Source organism: Musa acuminata, chromosome BXJ1-9 (genome assembly GCF_036884655.1).
Source record: "Musa acuminata AAA Group cultivar baxijiao chromosome BXJ1-9, Cavendish_Baxijiao_AAA, whole genome shotgun sequence".
In the NCBI taxonomy this organism is placed as follows: domain Eukaryota; kingdom Viridiplantae; phylum Streptophyta; class Magnoliopsida; order Zingiberales; family Musaceae; genus Musa; species Musa acuminata.
In genome coordinates, this window is record NC_088335.1 from 11006070 (window position 1) to 11025000 (window position 18931).

The 18931-nt window shown below is 35.6% G+C and overlaps 1 protein-coding gene across 1 annotated transcript; it reads left to right on the plus strand.

Annotated features, from left to right (window-relative positions):
* Window positions 1-2372: 2372 nt before the first annotated feature.
* LOC103998049 (uncharacterized) lies at window positions 2373-18193 on the plus strand. The gene is made up of 9 exons (XM_009419423.3): window positions 2373-2852; window positions 11782-11882; window positions 11995-12379; window positions 12961-13836; window positions 15650-15704; window positions 16264-16325; window positions 16409-16515; window positions 16599-16686; window positions 17409-18193. The coding sequence occupies exons 1-9, from the start codon at window positions 2376-2378 to the stop codon at window positions 17715-17717; spliced, it is 2460 nt and encodes an 819-aa protein (XP_009417698.2). The 5' UTR covers window positions 2373-2375; the 3' UTR covers window positions 17718-18193.
* Window positions 18194-18931: the final 738 nt, after the last annotated feature.

The following is an 18931-nucleotide window of genomic DNA, read 5'->3' on the forward strand; positions in this document are numbered from 1 at the left end:
TAAGTCATAATTTTATATTTTTGAAATGATGTGATAAAATTATACAATCCGTTCGATAATTTTTTTCACTATTATATTATTTTTTGTAAAATCTACATTCATACAACATCTCTAATGTTGTTATACTTTAAAGTTTAGTAGAAATCTTTCATTCTCAAAACAATGAGACAAAGATCATGAGAATTTGATTTTTTTTTTTACTATTTGATTTTTTAACAAGTTGACATTCAACTAGTTTTGCAATTTTGAAATAGCACGATGGAATTTGTATGCATCATTGTCATTATCATCACATCATCTCCCATAACAACATTTAATGTCATCATTTTTTGGAGATTCAAACAATCTTCGTACTATTTCTAGACCACTAAAAAGGGTTATGGAAAGTCAAAATGTTATATTTTTAGAATGATGCATGACAAATTTTTCCATAGTCTTATTTTTTACATCATTAATATGGTGTGCTATATCAAAATTTTATATACTTGAAATAATGTGACAAAAATTGTACCAACTATCCACTTTTGACAAATGATATCAACATTGTATTTTCTCATAAAACAACACTCGCTATTGTATTTCTTCATGAGATAATGCTTATACAAATACTATAATGCTAAAAGGTCAATTTTTTTGTATTTTGAAAATGTCGCGATAAAAATCGTGTGGTAATTTTCTTTGGACCGATTTTGTCACTATTTTATTTTCCCACGAAGCAATATTCACCATTAACCTTTTTAGCAAAACAATAATGATACAATATTTCTAGTGTTAAAATCATGTGTTAAGATGAGATTCTACAATTTTGAAACAATGCCATGAAAATCATGTGAAATATCCACTTTTAGCAAAATTTACCACTATCATGGTTTTTAGGGAGATAATATTCATATGAACTCTCTATTGATATAATACTATATAAATTTAATGTTTTATATTTTTGAAACAGTGTGACTAAAATCATGAGAATCTTTCACTTTTAGTAAATTTTATCATTGTCATATTTTTTTATGAAACAATGTTCATATGACCTTTTTAATGATAGAAAGTTGAATAAAATTGAAATTTTACATTTGATGATGATTAAATTGTGCAAATCATTCACTTTTTTGACAAGTTTTCTTATCATTGTACTTTTCTTATGCAATAATGTTCACTGTGCATGAAACATATGACTTGTCTAGTGTTATGTTTTTCCATAATATAATGCTCACACAACTTATTTAATACAAAAATGTTGTGCTAAGTGAAAATTTTATATTTTTTTGAGTTGGTGCAATGAAAATCATGTTTTCTCACCACCATAGTTTTTGTTGAAAGATATATAGTGTTTTTTATTTTCTCAACAAATAATATTGTATGATTTCTCTAGTCCTAAAATATTATGTAATTTAAAATTTTATATATTTGAAATAGTACTACAAAAATCATGCAAACCATCTACTTTCAATTAATTTTATCACCATCATTTTTTTCTCAAGAAACAGCATTCATTGTTGTATTTTTTTTTAAGAATAATGTTCATACAATCCTTCTATTGTTAAAAATATTTCGTTAAGTCAAATTTTTTTGTGCGATGAATTAAAATTTTATTTTATTTAATAAAACAATGTTCTTTATTGTGAAGCGATTCGATATCTTTGTTCATTATCATATTTTTCTACGAAACGATGTTCATATAACAATTCTATATCAAAATATTATGCCAAAAATGAAGATTTTATATTTTTGAATAACTTTTGTTACCATCTCATTTTTCTTGTTTCAAAAACTAAAAATTTCATCTTAGCACATTATTTCATCGAAAAAAGAAGACAATGAAAAAAAAAAAACGATACTATTTCAGATAAAATAACAATAAATAATTCATACGAATATCGTTTATCGCAAAATGCAACCAAAAAAAAAAAAAAACCCAAGGCTGAAAGCTTGTGTGATTTTCACTATACTATTTCAAATACTTATAAAAATCTCATTTTACAAAAAAAAAAACTTAAAGTGAAAATTTTCAACCTAAGATAATACAACAACATTTAACATTGTTTGATAGAAAATTATGATAATAAAATGCCTATAGTAAAAGCTTCTTGTATTTTATTATATCATCTTAAAAACATAAATTTTGAATCTACACTACAACAAAAAGCAACACCAGAGAGACTATATTTATCCCAAAAAAAAACATAGGTGATAGAAAAAGATTTGCTTGAAGCAAATAAAATTCATACAATTCTACCATGTCGTTTCAATAATATAACATAACAAAACAAGTCGTATAATTATTATTTTCTAGAAAAAAAAGAAAAATCGGAAATTTTTGCGTTACAGTGTTTAAGAAGCTTAAATTATCGAGACGAAAAAGGCCAAGTTTTGCAATGCCAACGTCGATGCGAAGGGGGGCATTCTCGTCATTCGCAATCACCCTCGTTAAAAGGGAAGGGAGGATCGAGGAAAACCACGCCACCGACCCTCCCAACCGAAGGAGCCCTAATCCCGTCCGTCACCGCCGCGACACAACTGCGCGTCGCATTCCACTCGCACCGCCCTCGCGTCCACTGCCTCCGTGCCACCGGCCCACCGCCTGCCCCTCGTCGGTTGCCACACGCCCTGCCACCATCGACGTTCCGGCCCCGCGCTACCTTCCATGGTTCGGTTTGATTTGGGTTTTTGTCGATCGAATTAGGGTTTTGGTGCTCTCCTCTTCTGCCTTGGCCATGGACGGTTCCGATTGCGACGGCGATGCTCGGACGTTTAAGGTCAATTTCACTACGGATGGCTTGGCGAAGCTGCGTGAGAGGGTGAAGGAGAAGCTCAAGGAGTTTATGGGCGATTACACTGATGACACGCTCGCTGTACAGCTCCTTTTGCCTTCTCTTGTTTTCTTCTTCCGTGATCTTTAATGTTCGGTGCTTTTGATTGTTTTAACATTGATTTCTCTTCTTCCAAGTACCTTGCTTATTGTTTTTGTTACGCTTAGTTTCCATATGTAAATATCAAATATAGTGAAGTAAAAAAATCTATTGTCGCTTTTTTGTATAAGGTTTTGATTAACCTTATGTTTTTATGATCGGACATTGCTGTACGGTAGATACTTCATAACCTGAATTAGAGCAGCACTTATGGTTTCTGAACTAAGAAATGATATGGGCCAGAAAATGTATTTTCTGTTTTAGTTCAAACTGATTCTTCTTAGTTGTTTCAGTAAAATTGGAACCTATGCTGCTGTCGGTTCCAGAATGAGATATAAGCTCCTTAAATTTGTATGGCAGTTAACTATCTACATTTTGTTGCATATGTTGCTTCTTTAAGAAGTATGGACTACATCTAGGATAGATAGTCAGAAAGAAGATGCGAACCCCAAAGTGGGGTATTGGTAGGACAAAAATGTTAAGAAATGTTTGCCGAGAAAGCTGTTACATGGTTTGAAGATAAAGTGCATGCATAAATAACTATCCGGAATGTACTTTGGGGTGGTCAAACTCTATTTTGTACTTCTGTTACAAATTACATATGCTTTGCTGTGAACCTGTTTGGGAACGAGATCACATGCAAATCTTGTGCCTTGCCTGATCATAGTTGTTTTTAGGTGATTGATATTTGTGTCTATGGTTGAGTGTTTAGCGAGTGGGCCGATGCGCGGACCACCCAAGTTTTCGGTGGTCCAGTTAAAATAATTAAAAATAAAAAAGTGCTAGGGCCTTGTCCAACTCAGCGTTAAAAAAAGAAAAAACCATGTTAGGGCTTGTGTTCATGAGCCCTCTTCTCGCGTACGATGTCGTAGTCCCTGCCTTGCCACTACCGCTTCGATGTTGTTGCTGTTGCTTCGACATTGACGTTGTTGTCGCTACTTCCCAGGTACGCTATTGCTACTGCCCAGGTACGCTATGGCTACTGCTTCTCTTATTTCTTCTTTTACCTCCACCGTTTCCTCTTCTTCCTGTTTTCTTCCTTCGTTGTTCCTCCATTGCCTCTTCCTCTTATCCCTCTTTTTCGTCCTCTCTGAAACACTGGTATGCACCGATGTACCATGTGTTGGCACATCGGTATTGACTGGTATATACTGGTCTGACAAATCGTCGAGATGGGTCTGATACTTGAAAAAACGAATGTAACACCCCGATTAGTCCCACATTGGAAGTGGGCAATATTAAGATTGGCTTATAAAGGTCTGATGAGTGTACTATCAACTTTAGCTTAAGTATTTTGACCAGTGGTTTATGTCAAATGAACCTGATGGGTCAGTTAGTCCATCAGGCTCGGGTCGTGACATTTGGTATTAGAGCTGACCTAGTATTTGGGCCTGATGAGGGGGCTCGAGTAGGAAAGAGCTACCCGTGGATGGAGTTGGAAGGACTCGTCACGACGTGGAGCCATTATTGGGTTACGTCTCACATGCACCATATTAGGGTTTGATCTGGCCTATGCTGGGTCTTGACGAGGACGTCAAGCTCTTGAGTGGGAGAAATTGTAACACCTCGATTAGTCCCACATCGGAAGTGAGCAAAATAAAGATTGACTTATATGAGCTTGATGAGTGTACTACTATCAACTTCAGCTTAAGTATTTTGACTGGTGGTTTAGGCCAAACGATGTTGATGGGTTAGTTAGCCCATCAGGCTCGGGTCGTGACAACGAACCTTGGTTCAAGTTGCTCTTCTGGTTATGCCTCTTTTGTGTAGGAGGGTGGTCATTTCATTGGAACACCACTACAGATACCACACTCCTCTTGAGTGGTTCTACTTGTTTCTTGAGATCTTGTCCGTTTAGTAGGTATATATTGAAGTTGTTCCTTTAGCACAGTTGCACTAGTTTCACCATGCTGCCTGCTACACGCGATTCAATTGCTTGCTTGACCTTCTTTGATACCACTTTGTCATGGACTTGATTGAGATTACGTAAGGCATGTGACACCCAAGCAACATATGTTCATAATGGTTAAAAGAAAAGGTTAGAATGATAAACTTTTGGATAAAACATTGTCGCCTACAAAAGCAAGTAGGCATAGAAGTTCTCCCAAGCAAGCAAAATGGTTACACACAAAGGGTTATCTCTTTTATTGAATAAAAAGTAGGCTTACTAAAGATGTGTTGTCCCTCATATAGTATTGGGGTCCATCCCCTGGTGTGCCACTTAGGGGTTCAAAGGGTCTGAGATGACTGATGTTTTGCATCATATTGTCCAGTGCATTTTCTCCCAAATGTGGTGGTGTTTTTGCTGGGATTTTGACTAGCTTTGGCTACATACATACGACCACTCAAATTGATCTGCTAGTGAGGTGTACAAGCAATGATTGTCTGAAAATTAATTTTACAAGCAATGTTCATATGAAAATCTTATTCTGTATAGGTTAAAAGGTTTGACTTGTTACCTATGGTTCCTTTGCCAATAATTTTCCCTTTGTTGTTGTCTCCGAAGGTAACGTATCATTCGTCTTGGCTAGTGAGCTTAGAGAAGTGTGTTGGATCTCCGATCATGTGCCTTGAACATCCACTATCAAGGTACCATCTCTTGCTCCTAGCTTGTGATTGTAAACATATCTATAAGAAAGGAAGTTTTCCTTTAGATACCCATTTGACTTTGAGTCTCTCATAAATAGATCTACCTATCATCGAGTGATTTATGGTTTATATAGGAATCCAAACTAATTTGTGTGGACTATACCTTTTAAATGGACATTTATAAGCAAAATGATAAATTTTTTCACAAAAATTATATTTTTCTCTAGGTGAGACGTGTAATGTAGGCCCTTTAATGAAGATAGTTGGCTTTTGTTGAGTGTTACTCATAAAGCTAATTCCTTCCTTTCTATGAACATGACTCTTATTAGCAAGGATCATGTTTAGAGATTTATTACCTATTTTAAAATTTTCAAATGTTTCTTGTAGTAACAAATATTCTTTTTTAAATGACTCTAACTTTTCACATCGAGTACAAGGAGTTAACATACACTTATCATGCTCATTTTTTAATTTTCAAGTTCACTAGAAAGAGAAGTATAATCCTTTTTCAATAATTTATATTTTTTATCAACTAATTTATATTTATCAAACAAATCATGAAAATCACTTAATAATTCATCAAAAGATAAATGAGCTTCGATTGAGTCACTTACTTCGTCATTGAGCACCATTAGAGCGTAAATTACAACTTTGTCTTTGTTGATTGACTCTTTGTCTTTGGATACACTCGAATTGTCCCAAGTTGCTTTGAGCGCATTCTTTTTCTTTGGTAGCTTCTTTTTCACTTGGGGACATTTATTTTTGAAGTGTCCCGGCTTCTTGCATTCATAACAAATTATTTGATCCTTTTTTAGTTCATTTTTGTTCTTAGTGTCTTGTTTTGTTCCTTTTTAAGAATTTTTTAAATCTTCTTGTAAGAAGTGCCAGTCGTCATCATCATCATCATCATCACTTGAGTTTTCACCCAAGTGGCCTTTTTTGGTTCCAAGTGTCATGTCCTTCCTGTTATTCGGAATGTTGTTCTCAAGTTCATCATGTCTATACATGTCATTTCATAGGTCATCAAGGCCCCGATAAGTTCTTCAAGCGGAAAGTTATTTAGGTCCTTTGCTTCTTGTATTGCCGTTACTTTAGGATCCCAACATTTTGGAATGGATCTTAATATCTTGTTAACCTTTATCCACTTGGAGTGTCTTAAGTGGACTCAAAGTCAGTAGAATGACTCTAGACTGCACCTGGGTGATAGAGACTCAGGGGAGGACTCCTATAAGTTTGAGACTTGTTTGGTTGAGACCAGGTGCTATATGGTTCTGGATGGTTTATGGTTCCATTTGGTGTCGTTTATTGCTGTATTAAGTGAGAACATGTTAAGTATTTTATAGCATAGAATTGAAGTTATATTCCCAATGAGATTTCCTCTTTTAGAGTTCTCTTCTCTTTTACCTTTGTCCTCTCTCTCTTCTTTTTCTATATGTAATCCCCCTTTGTCTTCTCTATTATCTTCTTCTTGATGGATGCTTTCTTCCCTCGAAGGAAAAAAGGTGCTTGATAGGAGGTGAGTATCCTATCGGTGACAAATATGTGAAGTTGAATGTTTTGCATTTCAGAGGTCAGATGAATCTAGTTGTTTTCCTTGATTAGGTGTTAAGTTGAGTCTATCTTTCGTTGAATATCAATTGTTAACATTTAGAAAGATCCAGTTGGTCACTTTAATTGAAGGGTCCTGCATGCAGTGACAACTGGATGACAACAGAAGGATGGGTAGGGAGATTGACACTTCGGAGGATGTTAAACTTTGATGAGATAAAATTTTTTACCTACAAGCTGTGATCAAGCTCTCTAATAAAGTTTATAGATTTAGCAGATGGGTGACATCATAGGGGTCTACACAAAGATGTTCCACAGCTAGCTGGCACTGACAACAGACAATACATATTATGATGCTTTGGAGATTGAGGCAAAACCACAAAGGCTTTATGGTGTTGGAAACATGGTAGCATGGTTAATATCTTCATGACCTTGACTTGCTGTACTAGCTACCTCAGCACCAAGTTGCCAGGTGTTTGAGAAAAAGGGATGGCCATAGGAATTTCTTTGTTATGGGAAGACAGGTCATACTGAGCTTGTTTTCAGAAAAGAAGCTTATCATAGCAATTGTAGATGGCATGGGAACCTGAAGATGATGCTGAGGAAGAAAAGGCAGAAGATGATATTCCTACATAGACGCTAGAAGTTGATGTAGAAGAGTTGTCCTTGATGGCATGGTGGATAACTAGAACTGTGGTGAAAACTTTTTTAGAACCCTAGATTTGTCAAGGTTTGCTGTGCTCTTCTTACATGTGAAGGTAGTCAGTTGAACTTGGTATCTTCTGAACTTCTTTCCAAGGAATATAAAGGCAATTTTATTCTAAACATTTATTTCTCACAGGTGGTAACAAGGAAAGGAGCAGTCCTGATTTTTAAAATAAGTATTCTTTGTTGCTTCAGATGTATGAGATTCAAGAAATGTGCTATACTTAAGACGGATATTGCAGATGTCTTCCTCGTAGGCCCTGGTTATTTTACAGTGATGCTGTTGATGGAGCTAGGACAAACACCTTAACCATCAAGAAGGAAAAAATGTAACAACATCTATATTTAGTCTGTCTCATAGAGACAGCAGGATGACTTCAGATTAAGAAAAAAAAATATAGTCAGAGGATCTTATCTAAAAAGGAACCTTGTGATCATAGTTCGAGGGAGCCATGCCCATTAGAAGTGATTATCATGTTGGCAATGTGAGATGATCAAAACTTTGGCCAAGAGCAATTGGATGATCGATTAAAGCCTTAAATTCAGTTTATCACTTGCATTGGATTTTTTATGTTATGTAGTAGTTATAATGAGTTCAGATGGTGTACAGTTGAGATTATAAGATTTCATACCAAGGATCAACAAGCTAAATTTAATAAATTACATGAGCATAAAACTCAAGTTGTTTGCCTTTTTTGTGTGTTCAGTGAAGAGACAAAATGTAGATACATGTCTGGCTCTTCTCTAGAGCAGACAAGATAACTTGTCATATGGACGGAGTACTCCTTTTTGTTCAATTTGTTGCTTATTTTGTTAGGATCTTGAGTTAGGGTATATAATGTAAGTCTCATAAAAGCTAGGTTTTGGTAGAAGAACAAAATGAAGGTTTCTTTCTCCTACTTCAGCACTTCAATGAATTGATGTCTTTTCTGTTATCTAATTTCTTTCTCTTTTTTTTGTTTATGGCATATTTTGTTTCTATTAAGTACTTTATTTTTTATTATTATTTTTGGTGTTAAATTATCAGATTTTATGTTTGTATTTCATTTTCATCTATATTGACTAGAAAGCCTTGGCTTTGATATTGATTCACTTTGTGTTTGTTCTCCCTTAAAAACTCACTAGAATTTTGAACTCCAGATTATCCTTATGTTTTTCTTGTCCTTTGCTGTATATAGAAACTTTTCATCTCAATTAAAGCAGACTTAGACCGTTGGGTTATATCAGATTGTCATTTTCTTTTTGTTTCTCCTCAATTTGTTATCCCGATTTGGAATTTTCAAATTTCAACCTACAATCAATACAGACGGTATCTAGGGCCTTATTTAGGCTCAGTTGAGGTTTTTGACCCTTAAATAATGTAAGACAACAGCCATTGACTATTATGATAGCATTTTCAGCAAATAGATTTTATGTTTATTAAAGAGTTAAGAATCCTTCTTAGATCTGAAGATTCAAGCACCATGAGTTCTATAAATACTTTAAGTACTGCTTTTTCCCTTTTTTTTCATCCAGAAAATAGATTTGTTAACAGTAATCTAGTTGGTAGTTCTTTTTGGAAACTTTTATCGCTAGCAACTGGTTGTTATTCATGTTCTTCATAAATGCTTAGGCTCTAGTTGCTAGTTATAGGTATCCTGTAAGCCAATCACGTGAGTGATGACACGTGTGATTGGACACATAATCTTTTTGCTTATTATTATTATTTAACATTTTATCACTTTATATTGCATGTTGTTTGAGTATATTGTGATGTCCATAGATCTGTGCAATGAGAATCAGATCATGATGAGATCACGATAATGAGACCGATTCACCTTTAAACACAAATCCTAAATAATCCCGGTCATAAGTTACTCGAGAGGGACATCGAGATAACTGGATAGACTGACGTGTTGTATACCCGTCCATACGATGGATGCAGTTGGTCTCATTGCTGCTCGTGCGGGGACACTAGGGATACAATACATGTGCTCATTGGGGAATGAGTTCACTGATTGATCCGTTTACGGAATGATGGATGGTTGATGATGTCTTATTGTCAGGCAGTGATTTCGTAGTCCCAGTAGTGTATCTGATCCTTAGACTTGAGACACCAAGGATGCTATGTATGAGTACTTCATTCTTTGATACAAGACTTATAGGTCTGGAGGTTCCAGATCTAGCACAACCGGTCATTGGGAGTGGTAGCCAATCTTACGAGAACTATTGAGTGTCGATGGAGGATTATTCACTCTCGGTGTTATGAGATGAATATCCCATGTATTCTTGCTCAGACAAATCCCTGGCCAGGGTCATTCGGGTTGAGAGAGAGTTCTTCGGGAGAATCCGATTAGAGCGAGATTCGAGCATAAACCGTATGGGTCTGACAGCACCATGCCCGGTATATGGTATCTGAGATTTAGATGAATGAGGGACTATAGGTATATGGTATCTGAGGACAGACAGGTCCAATGGATTGAATTTCCCTGTATCGTCTGGGGCAGCGTAGTGGTCTAGTACGTCCGCAATCGATGAGTCGAGTGAATTATTATGGAGATAATAATTCACTGAGCCAGAAGGAGTTCTGATAGGTATGACTCATGGCCAGCTCGATATTGGGCCTAGAGGGTCACACACATATGGTAGGCGTTGCGATAAGTAGAGGTTCGGATATAAAATATCCGTCGGAGCTCCTATCTTATTGGATATTCAATAAGCCCCTGAATTATTGGATTCTATGAATGAGATCCAATAAGAGCCAATGAGAGATTATTAGATAGAGATCCGCTAACTAAGAGGCTTGGGTAGTTGGATGAAAATCCAATACCCAATAGAGCAGGATCCATTAGGGTTAATTTGACAGAGGATCTCTATAAATAGGAGGGAACTAATGATTCATAGGCTAGAACCTTTTTGGGTTGCCTCTTCTATTCTCCTCCCATTCTCCTCCTCAGATATCAGGCCTGGAGTTTTGAGGAGCATTGTCGTAGCCCTGTTGTGTGGATCACTGTTAGAGAGGAGGACGCTTGACCTCCTTCACCCTCTCTTAGAGATCTACAAGGATTCAGGGATATACGGTCTTCCTAGGTAACACAATCTTTCATATATGCAGTTTTATGTTTCGCGGATTTTACTCACAAATCTTCACACGGCGACGAACACATCGATAAGAAATTTGGGGATTTTATTTTTATATTCTTCCGTTGCGCATGTGATGTCGCCCCCTAGATTTCCCTACACCAGTATCTAGTAGCAAACTATCAAGTGTTACATGATAATTGTCTTATGTTGTGGGTTTATTGTGGTGTCACATGGAGCATTGATATTATCATTTAATTGGTGAGATTTTTTGGGATTCTATAATGATCTCATGATCTTGTTGGAAGCCATCAACATGTGAACTAAATTTTATGTTGGTTATCATGGTGGGAGATTTTGTAAAGGGAAGATCAAATCAAAAGTGAAAAATTTTATGGCCTCAGGGTGCAAGAGATCTTTTAGGTTTCTATAGGAAGGTAATATTTGACGTTTTCTAAGGTATGGAGCAGCTAAAAGGATCACAAAGCAAAGTCTCTGTTCGCCTAGTATTAGATTCAGTAGCAACTTAGATGGATATGTTTGTGTGAGGTGTTCTGATGGCTACAGAGGGGTACAGGTTTGAGACTAAAGAATATAAGGTTTGCATTGTTGTAGATAAGTTTGGACCATGTTGGCCTTCATATTGGTGGATCTTTTGTTGTCTCATCTTCACTAGCGACAACATTGTAATCTTTTTTCTCTTAGCTATTTGTTGCTCTGAAACTGTATTTTCTTCAAGCTCAATGTTCTAATTTTGTGTACTATATGACTTGTATCAAGTATCTGATAATTCTGGTTCCTATTGCTGATTGCCTAAGATGGTTTCCCGGTTAGTTTTTTCTTTTTAGAATGCCTCTAATAATTTGTAGATGATAGTAATGATTGATTATACTTGGCATGCTTAAAATATCTGTGGTCCTTCACCATTTTATTTAACAAGAGTTGCTACCTTTTCAATATACATTTGCAGGAATATGTTGTTGTCTTACTCAGGAATGGACGTCGCAAAGATGAGGCTAGGAAGGAACTCAATGTGTTCTTGGGGGATGACAGTGCTACTTTTGTGTCCTGGTAACACCATTCTCTTTGGATACCAGTAACTGCTTCATGCTCTAAGCAGCAGGCATCAAAATGATTATTTATTGTCAGTAATTATTCATCATATATCGTCATCTGGCTGCAGGTTATGGGATCACCTCTCGTCAAATATCTGCTGGTATGTGCAGCAGGAACAATCTTTTCCTCATGAAGTGCCTAAGTCTAACACTTCATTGAATGAACTGTCTGGAAGACACAATTCGCAGCAGGAGCATTTGGCTCAGAATGTGCTCTCAGATTCTGGTGATGTCAGAGAAAAGTCATCTAAAGTTTCTAGAATTCATCACAGTAGAGAATGGAAAGAAGTAGCTCAGGATGATCATAAAATATTTCCTCTTCGTAGTGTTGTGACCAATATTTTTCGTCCAGAGGACAGAACACAGAGACCTAATAATTCTAGACGGTCGCGATCTCCTAGACCTCAGGTTCAGAGAAAGCGAAACCGAGATGATGAGCATCTATTAACAAAGGTACTTTATTTTCCTTCATAAATTTGAGGCAGGTTATACATGTTTGATATGCACAAAGGGGTTTTTGTAATATTTTGTAAGCTGGATTCAAGTATTAAGTTGTTTAATTCTCATGAGTGCCATTTCCATAAGTCTGTTGGATTGTCAGATTTTCCTTTTGGTTACCACATTGTTTTCACTATTTTTTCAGTCTGTTTTTTCCATATTTTGTGGGATTCTTTGTCATATTCTGTTAGATAATTATGCTGCTTTTGGGCATAATGATTAATGATTCACATAAGAATGATCACAGAATAAGTTTTGAGATGATAGTTATTGTGACTGATGTATGAGTCAAATTCTTTCTACGGTGGTTGAAAACATTAGACAAAACTAAAGGTATAGTTTGTTTTGTTATACTATAGTCCAAGGATATAAATATTGTCCAGTACCTTCTTTAGTAACCTATCAGACTGTTATGGTACTAGGACTTTGTTATTGTGCTTAGGCATTTGAATACCGGGAGTCGGACTTGTGCATTTTGTGATTTTTTAACTTATGCTATTTTTTTATTTTTAAATATATTTCACTATCCTTTACAGCGAGACTCAGCTTCCCATTCAGTAATTGATGCTCCACGCCGGCTTCTTCAATTTGCCGTTCGAGATGCTGTAAGGACCGTGCAACAGTTGGACTCAAGAAGTGAGCCAGCTTTAAAGAGGCTTCGTTCTGTAGTATCAACATCCACAACAGATTCTTTGCTAGAAAAAAGATCCCAAAGAATAACATCAGGGTCAAGAGTGCCAGGTGCCTTATCAATGGCACTCAAAGCTGTTGCTGAAGCTGTCGAAGATGTAAACAAGGCTAGATGTTCTAGTAGTGTTTTTGATAGATTGGGTCATGACAGAAGTATGACAGAGCCTGTTAATGAGTTATCAGATACAACAGCACAAGAGGTTGAATACAGGGATTCTGAAGATAATAATCGAGTTCCTGAACTGGATCATTCAGATCATCCTTCCAGGAGTGAGTATGATGAAGAGTTTGATGGTAACCTGACCATATTAGGTCAGGAGACTGAAACAGCTGCTCCTGCCTATGCTTCAAATAATGATAAACACAACATTGTCAAAAATGTTAGCCTGCATGATTTGGGTGCTTCTCAAAGTGCTTCCTCTGCTAATAGAGAAAACAAATCAGTTATTGTAGAGTATAGCATTGCACAGGAACCTGATGAAATATTAAGGCAAAGAAGGTTGATGGATCAGGAACCATTTGCTAGTTCAGCAGCAATGACATCTAATAAGTCTCTGAATATTTCTGTTAATGTAAATACTTGGAAATCTCCCCATTATCAAGTGTCTAGGGATGCTGCAGAAGTGGAGAATAGAGCAGCTGTGGGAAAGAGCAAAAATGTAGGAAACCAGAATGTTAGGCTTCCAAAGGAGAATGATGTTTCTTCTGCGCAGAATGTAAAAGTAAGGTTTTTACTGGCATAAATTGCTTATTCAATACTGATGATTATAAAACACATGACATAAATTATGTTCATTTTCTTCTTGGGTCGAAATGCCAGTTAACATTCTCTTGCTTTTAGAACTCTGCTTTTGTGATTTGTATTGTTCTATTTTATGGCCATAATATTTGTGAAATTAGAAACAGGTCTACTTGCATTTTAGCTTCATATTCTACCTGTTCATTCAACCAGAATCGTGATGATCTTGTGTGGAATTTTGTTAGCCCTTCTGGTGTAATCTCCAACCTGGATGCTGAAAGGATTTGTTACACAATCCATTCTTCTCCATAAACTTTCTGCTGCTATCTTTTGGGCTTAATTTTAAACTGAGTTACATGTCTGAAGATATTTTTATCAACCATTCATGTCATGCGTTATCAGTTTAACTGAAACTGGTTGATCTGAATTTGAATCAGTGGTTTTCTTAAAATTGGTTTCCTTCTGTCTTACGTGCAAGTAGCTGACACCTAAATGTAGACCAGAAAATCTGATTATACTTAGACATGAATACCAGAATGAAAAATAATCAAGGAAGCAGAAAAGTTACTTTATATACCTAACATTAAAAAGAGGGGTTTGAGAGGCATGCTTGGTTGAGATAGTTGTGAATGAATCTGAGAAGTTGGCCTTTCTTTCGAATGCTTTTGAAAGTTGGAGAAGCTAGAAGGGTCTTTAAGAGTGGTCGATCTAGAATTCAAGGACTTTTTGGATCCAGAAATCAAAATCTTTTCTGTGGACTATGATATTAGACTATTTGTATCAACTATGATATCAATGTCTTTGTGACCAGATGCTCCAAGTTGATAAAACATTCCTATTATTCATCAAGGTAATAAATATAATCTCACTTAACTAATTTTTGGAACACTTAGTAAGAACTGAACACTATGTTTTTTATGGGCAATTTTAATTTTTGTTCTTTCTAAAGATAAAATTTCCATACTATTTTCAAATCATATGTGATAATGAACATGTTCAGTTTCTAATATTTTTAACCATTTCACTGAGAATTGATTTCGATTGTGCTAATTAAGCTTCTGCGAACAGCATTCTTAATCTAGTTTTAAGTATGGAAAGCCTCTTGAGGATGGGACTATTGTAGATCACGGTCTATAGATAGATAGTGTCAGGCAAACATGTTTTGACTTATGTGTATGCTTATGTTTATGTACATCTATTTTCACATAAAATTGTCGTCGGCATCTTGTTTCCTGTTTAAAGGAATTTTTATGGCACAGTATGGTGTCATGTGAATTTTTTGATGCATGAGAGTGATATTTCTGTAGTATATATGTTTTAGTTGAGCTTCTAGTTTGGGACATCCTCCAGTATTGTGGTATTTCTTTGATAAGGTAAACTTTCTCATTGAGTACGATCTGTAGATGCATGTTGGAGGTGAACATTGTTGATTGTTCTGTCTGTCTAATACAAGCGGATTTCAAATGGTTGCATTATGTTTGAAGGAGCACGTTAGGTTTTTATTTGTGTAAACTAATCTTTTAGGTCTTGGAAATTCCTCTTGCCTGCTTTATCTATGACATGCTTTATGAACCAGCTTTAATTTTTAAATTATGTTACTCTGTACTATAATTTGTCAAATACTTCCACAAAATCTCTTCAATTTCTTTGTTTTACTCTGTAATTTATCTTATAATGACAGCAAAGTTTATATTCTTGTTTTGATGTTCTTTCTTTTATAAATGTGCCTATCTTTGTCATCAGCTAGTGTAATATATCTGATGAGTGTGGATTGGTCACACAATTATATTTTACAGGCAATGGAACTTGCAGATGTCCAACAGGAGTCTCAGAAGCCTGCATCAGCACAAGGTATGAAGCATACTCCCAAGCAATGTAAAACAATGCTAGATAAAGGTCACTTGTCACTTTAGTAGTTTTTCCATTTCCTACTCCCAGAAAGCCTAAAAAAATTTATCTTATGGTTTTGGAAAAAGAAATTGTGGAGCATGTAGAATATAGGGTTGGTACATGATGTGGTAGAATATGGTATGATCAAAGTCTGTAACCTGAAAGTTCTAGCTGCAAAAGCTGAACGCATATTTGATTTCGAATGCCTGCTTTATTTCAACTAAATCCACTTGCCGAAACTCTTACAGTTCAATCTGGCAAAACCAATTTGCTTTTATTTCTATGTTCTCTTTCCACGTAGCTGTTTATGTTTCATAATTATATATGCATAGCTGGATCTAGAATGCTGTTGCTCAATCCAAGATTGTCACTAATATTATTCTTATACTAGTTGATTTTCTGCCCCATTTCTTTTCTCTTTTACTAGATTCAGCTGAGGCTCCTAAATCTTTTCCTGTCCAATTTTCTCCTCCCTATGGCCTCCATTTGCAGGAAAGATGAATGATTCTTTTTATTGCAGGTTCTTATACTACTGGCCGCCCTTTGGTGGATGGTGATTCTCGAACTCTATTCGTTGGCAATGCAAGTATCTGTTTTGTTAATTTTATTACAATTGACTTGAAAAAAGGAGTGGGATTTTATCAATCTTGTTATTGGATTTGCAGGTCCACTTTGCTGCTACTAAAGACACACTTTCTCGCCATTTCAATAAATTTGGGGATGTGCTTAAAGTAATTATCATCAATGATGCTGCAACCGGTCAGCCTACTGGGTAAATGATACAAGAGTAATTATGTTGTTCTTCAGTAATTCTTTGTCATGGTATGTTTAAATTTAATTTTCTGTCCGGAACAGGTCAGCATATGTTGAGTTCCTAAAGAAAGAATCTGCAGATCTGGCATTGTCACTGAATGGCACATCATTCATGTCCCGGATCCTAAAGGTAGGTCTGGAAATGATTAGCATCTCTATTTCATCTTTTTCATGATATTGTTGTACAAATTCCATTTGTGTACAGCAAGATGAATTCTTCAAATTATAAATTACTAGCATTAAAGTAATTGAGACAATTTCATGACATTGTTTGACCAGCCATGTGTTCATTTTTGTTATTTTATGTCATGCTTGAACTTGTCCATGATTGAGGTCCAAGCTTAATACTCTTTTATCTTGGCTGTGGATCTGTTTTCTTTCGAAACATGATCTAGAATCCCTCTTCTGCGTGCATGATGATTTTCTGCACATGGCCTATAGTCATATAAATGCAAACAACAATTTCTCTTCATCCAGAGAAATAATTTGTCATGGGATTGCCATTATCTGCACTCCAAGGGACTGTATCTTATCTTCTCCATACCGGCTCGCCTTCCAGATGACAAATTACATGGCTTTTTTGCTCTGACCAATCATCTTCAGAAACTTAGGCCCTTTTAAATAAAATCAAAGGACAAAACCGATGTCTGCCTGTTCAATTTGTTGTCAATATTGCACATCCTCCTGAGCTTTTATTGCTGAAGGTTCTTATGGTGGAACCAATCCACGTTCTCTGTTACTTGATAGCAACTTGAATGATAGAAGGGATCGAATTGTAACCTGTGTTTTTTTATCTATATAACTTAGTGTGAGTGCAGAAATGACGTATCACTTGCTCTTTGTGCATCATAGGTTGTTCGCAGAAGCTCTCATGAAGCTGCTCCAATGATATGTTGGCCACGGGTATCCCGAGCATCTTCATTTGCTTCTAGACTTGGTAGGATACCATATCCAAGGGTTGTTGGTGCCTTTCCAGTGCGCCTTCCAATCAAAACTGGTGCCAGGAGTTTACAGTGGAAGCGTGACTCTTCAGCTATTCAACCTGGCGAGGTGGCAAAATCTTCACTAACATCTGGAAACAATATCCTTTCTCCAACAGCAAGGAGTCTCACCTATAGACGGACTGAATCTAAATCTGATGGGACTTCTGGTACTGCATAGTTGCTTCATCTGAACACACTGCAATTTTAGCTTGGAATCTCGCTCGGACACACACAATGAATCAGCATATGAGGATTCCACATGGAGATTTTTGCTCTCTTGGCTTGTTTGAGACTACAGTCTTTGGTAGCAGACATTCGTAGAGAGCTACTTTTTGACTCAGTTATTTGGACATTCAAGATGAGAAGTTGGTTTATTCAAACTTTTCGGATTTCTTTCTCTAGTGCATTCAATAGCTAAGCAGAGTCTGTAAATAAAGGGGAGAAATTGGTATGTGCTCGTAGTACCTAATCAGTCAATTTACAAGTGCCTCCATTTTCGCATTTGCTTTAAATGGATGATTTGATCTGCCTCAAGAATTTGTCAAGCGAAATGGAAGCATTTCTTGGTATTTATCATGATGACAGCTGATAATTTTTCATATATTTGAGATACTGGAAAACCTTTTAAAATCTCAATGTTGTTGTATCTTGTTATTTTCGTTTGCCTTTTGTACTTGTGTCTCTCTCTAATATAATGAATTATGTTTCTTTTCTGTGATCAACCTCATCAATTCAGCAGTAACAAGCAGGTGATCTCTCAACTATTATTTATCATCCATTCTTGTTTAAAATTTGCCTGGTGTACAGTGCATTTCTTTTTTACATGTTAGTAGTATCTCTGGAGCTATATTCCTTTATTTAAAGTTTTGTTTCATGGAAGTCACCAATTTTACAAGACTTGTCAAGTTTCCTGAGAAAGATATGGCATTTGATGTATGTTGATCCATTTGATTTTCCTGAGAGGAAAAAGAACTACATGTGCTTCTTTAGTTTTAGGGGTGATATTGTTTCATAATTACGATAATTACGTATTATCTTTTATGCTTAGAATCTTATTAGTATCGTAATTTTTGTATTTAAAAAATTTATATTAAGAAAATTATAATTCTGAAAATAAAATAAATAATCTCGTTTGACCTAATATTGTCAAATGTATTAATGGAAAATATAGCACATGATATCATGGATATGAAAATGATGAATAAAAAAATAATTTTAACATTTTGAGTATGTTGAAATTAGTTTTTTACTCATTATATTTATGTTGATTCAACAATAGCATGTGTTTTATTTTTTGTCAATGCAATTGGCGATATTAGGATAAATAAGATTATTTATTTATTTTTTAAAATTATAAAGATTTTAATATAAATTTTTTATATATAAAAATTA

Coding starts and splice junctions, on each gene's coding strand:
- LOC103998049 (XM_009419423.3), top strand. CDS start 2,376: ATGCCAACGTCGATGCGAAGGGGGGCATTCTCGTCATTCGCAATCACC. Junction 11,883..11,994: donor AGTGCTACTTTTGTGTCCTG/GTAACACCATTC, acceptor ATCTGGCTGCAG/GTTATGGGATCACCTCTCGT. Junction 16,516..16,598: donor GCAACCGGTCAGCCTACTGG/GTAAATGATACA, acceptor TGTCCGGAACAG/GTCAGCATATGTTGAGTTCC.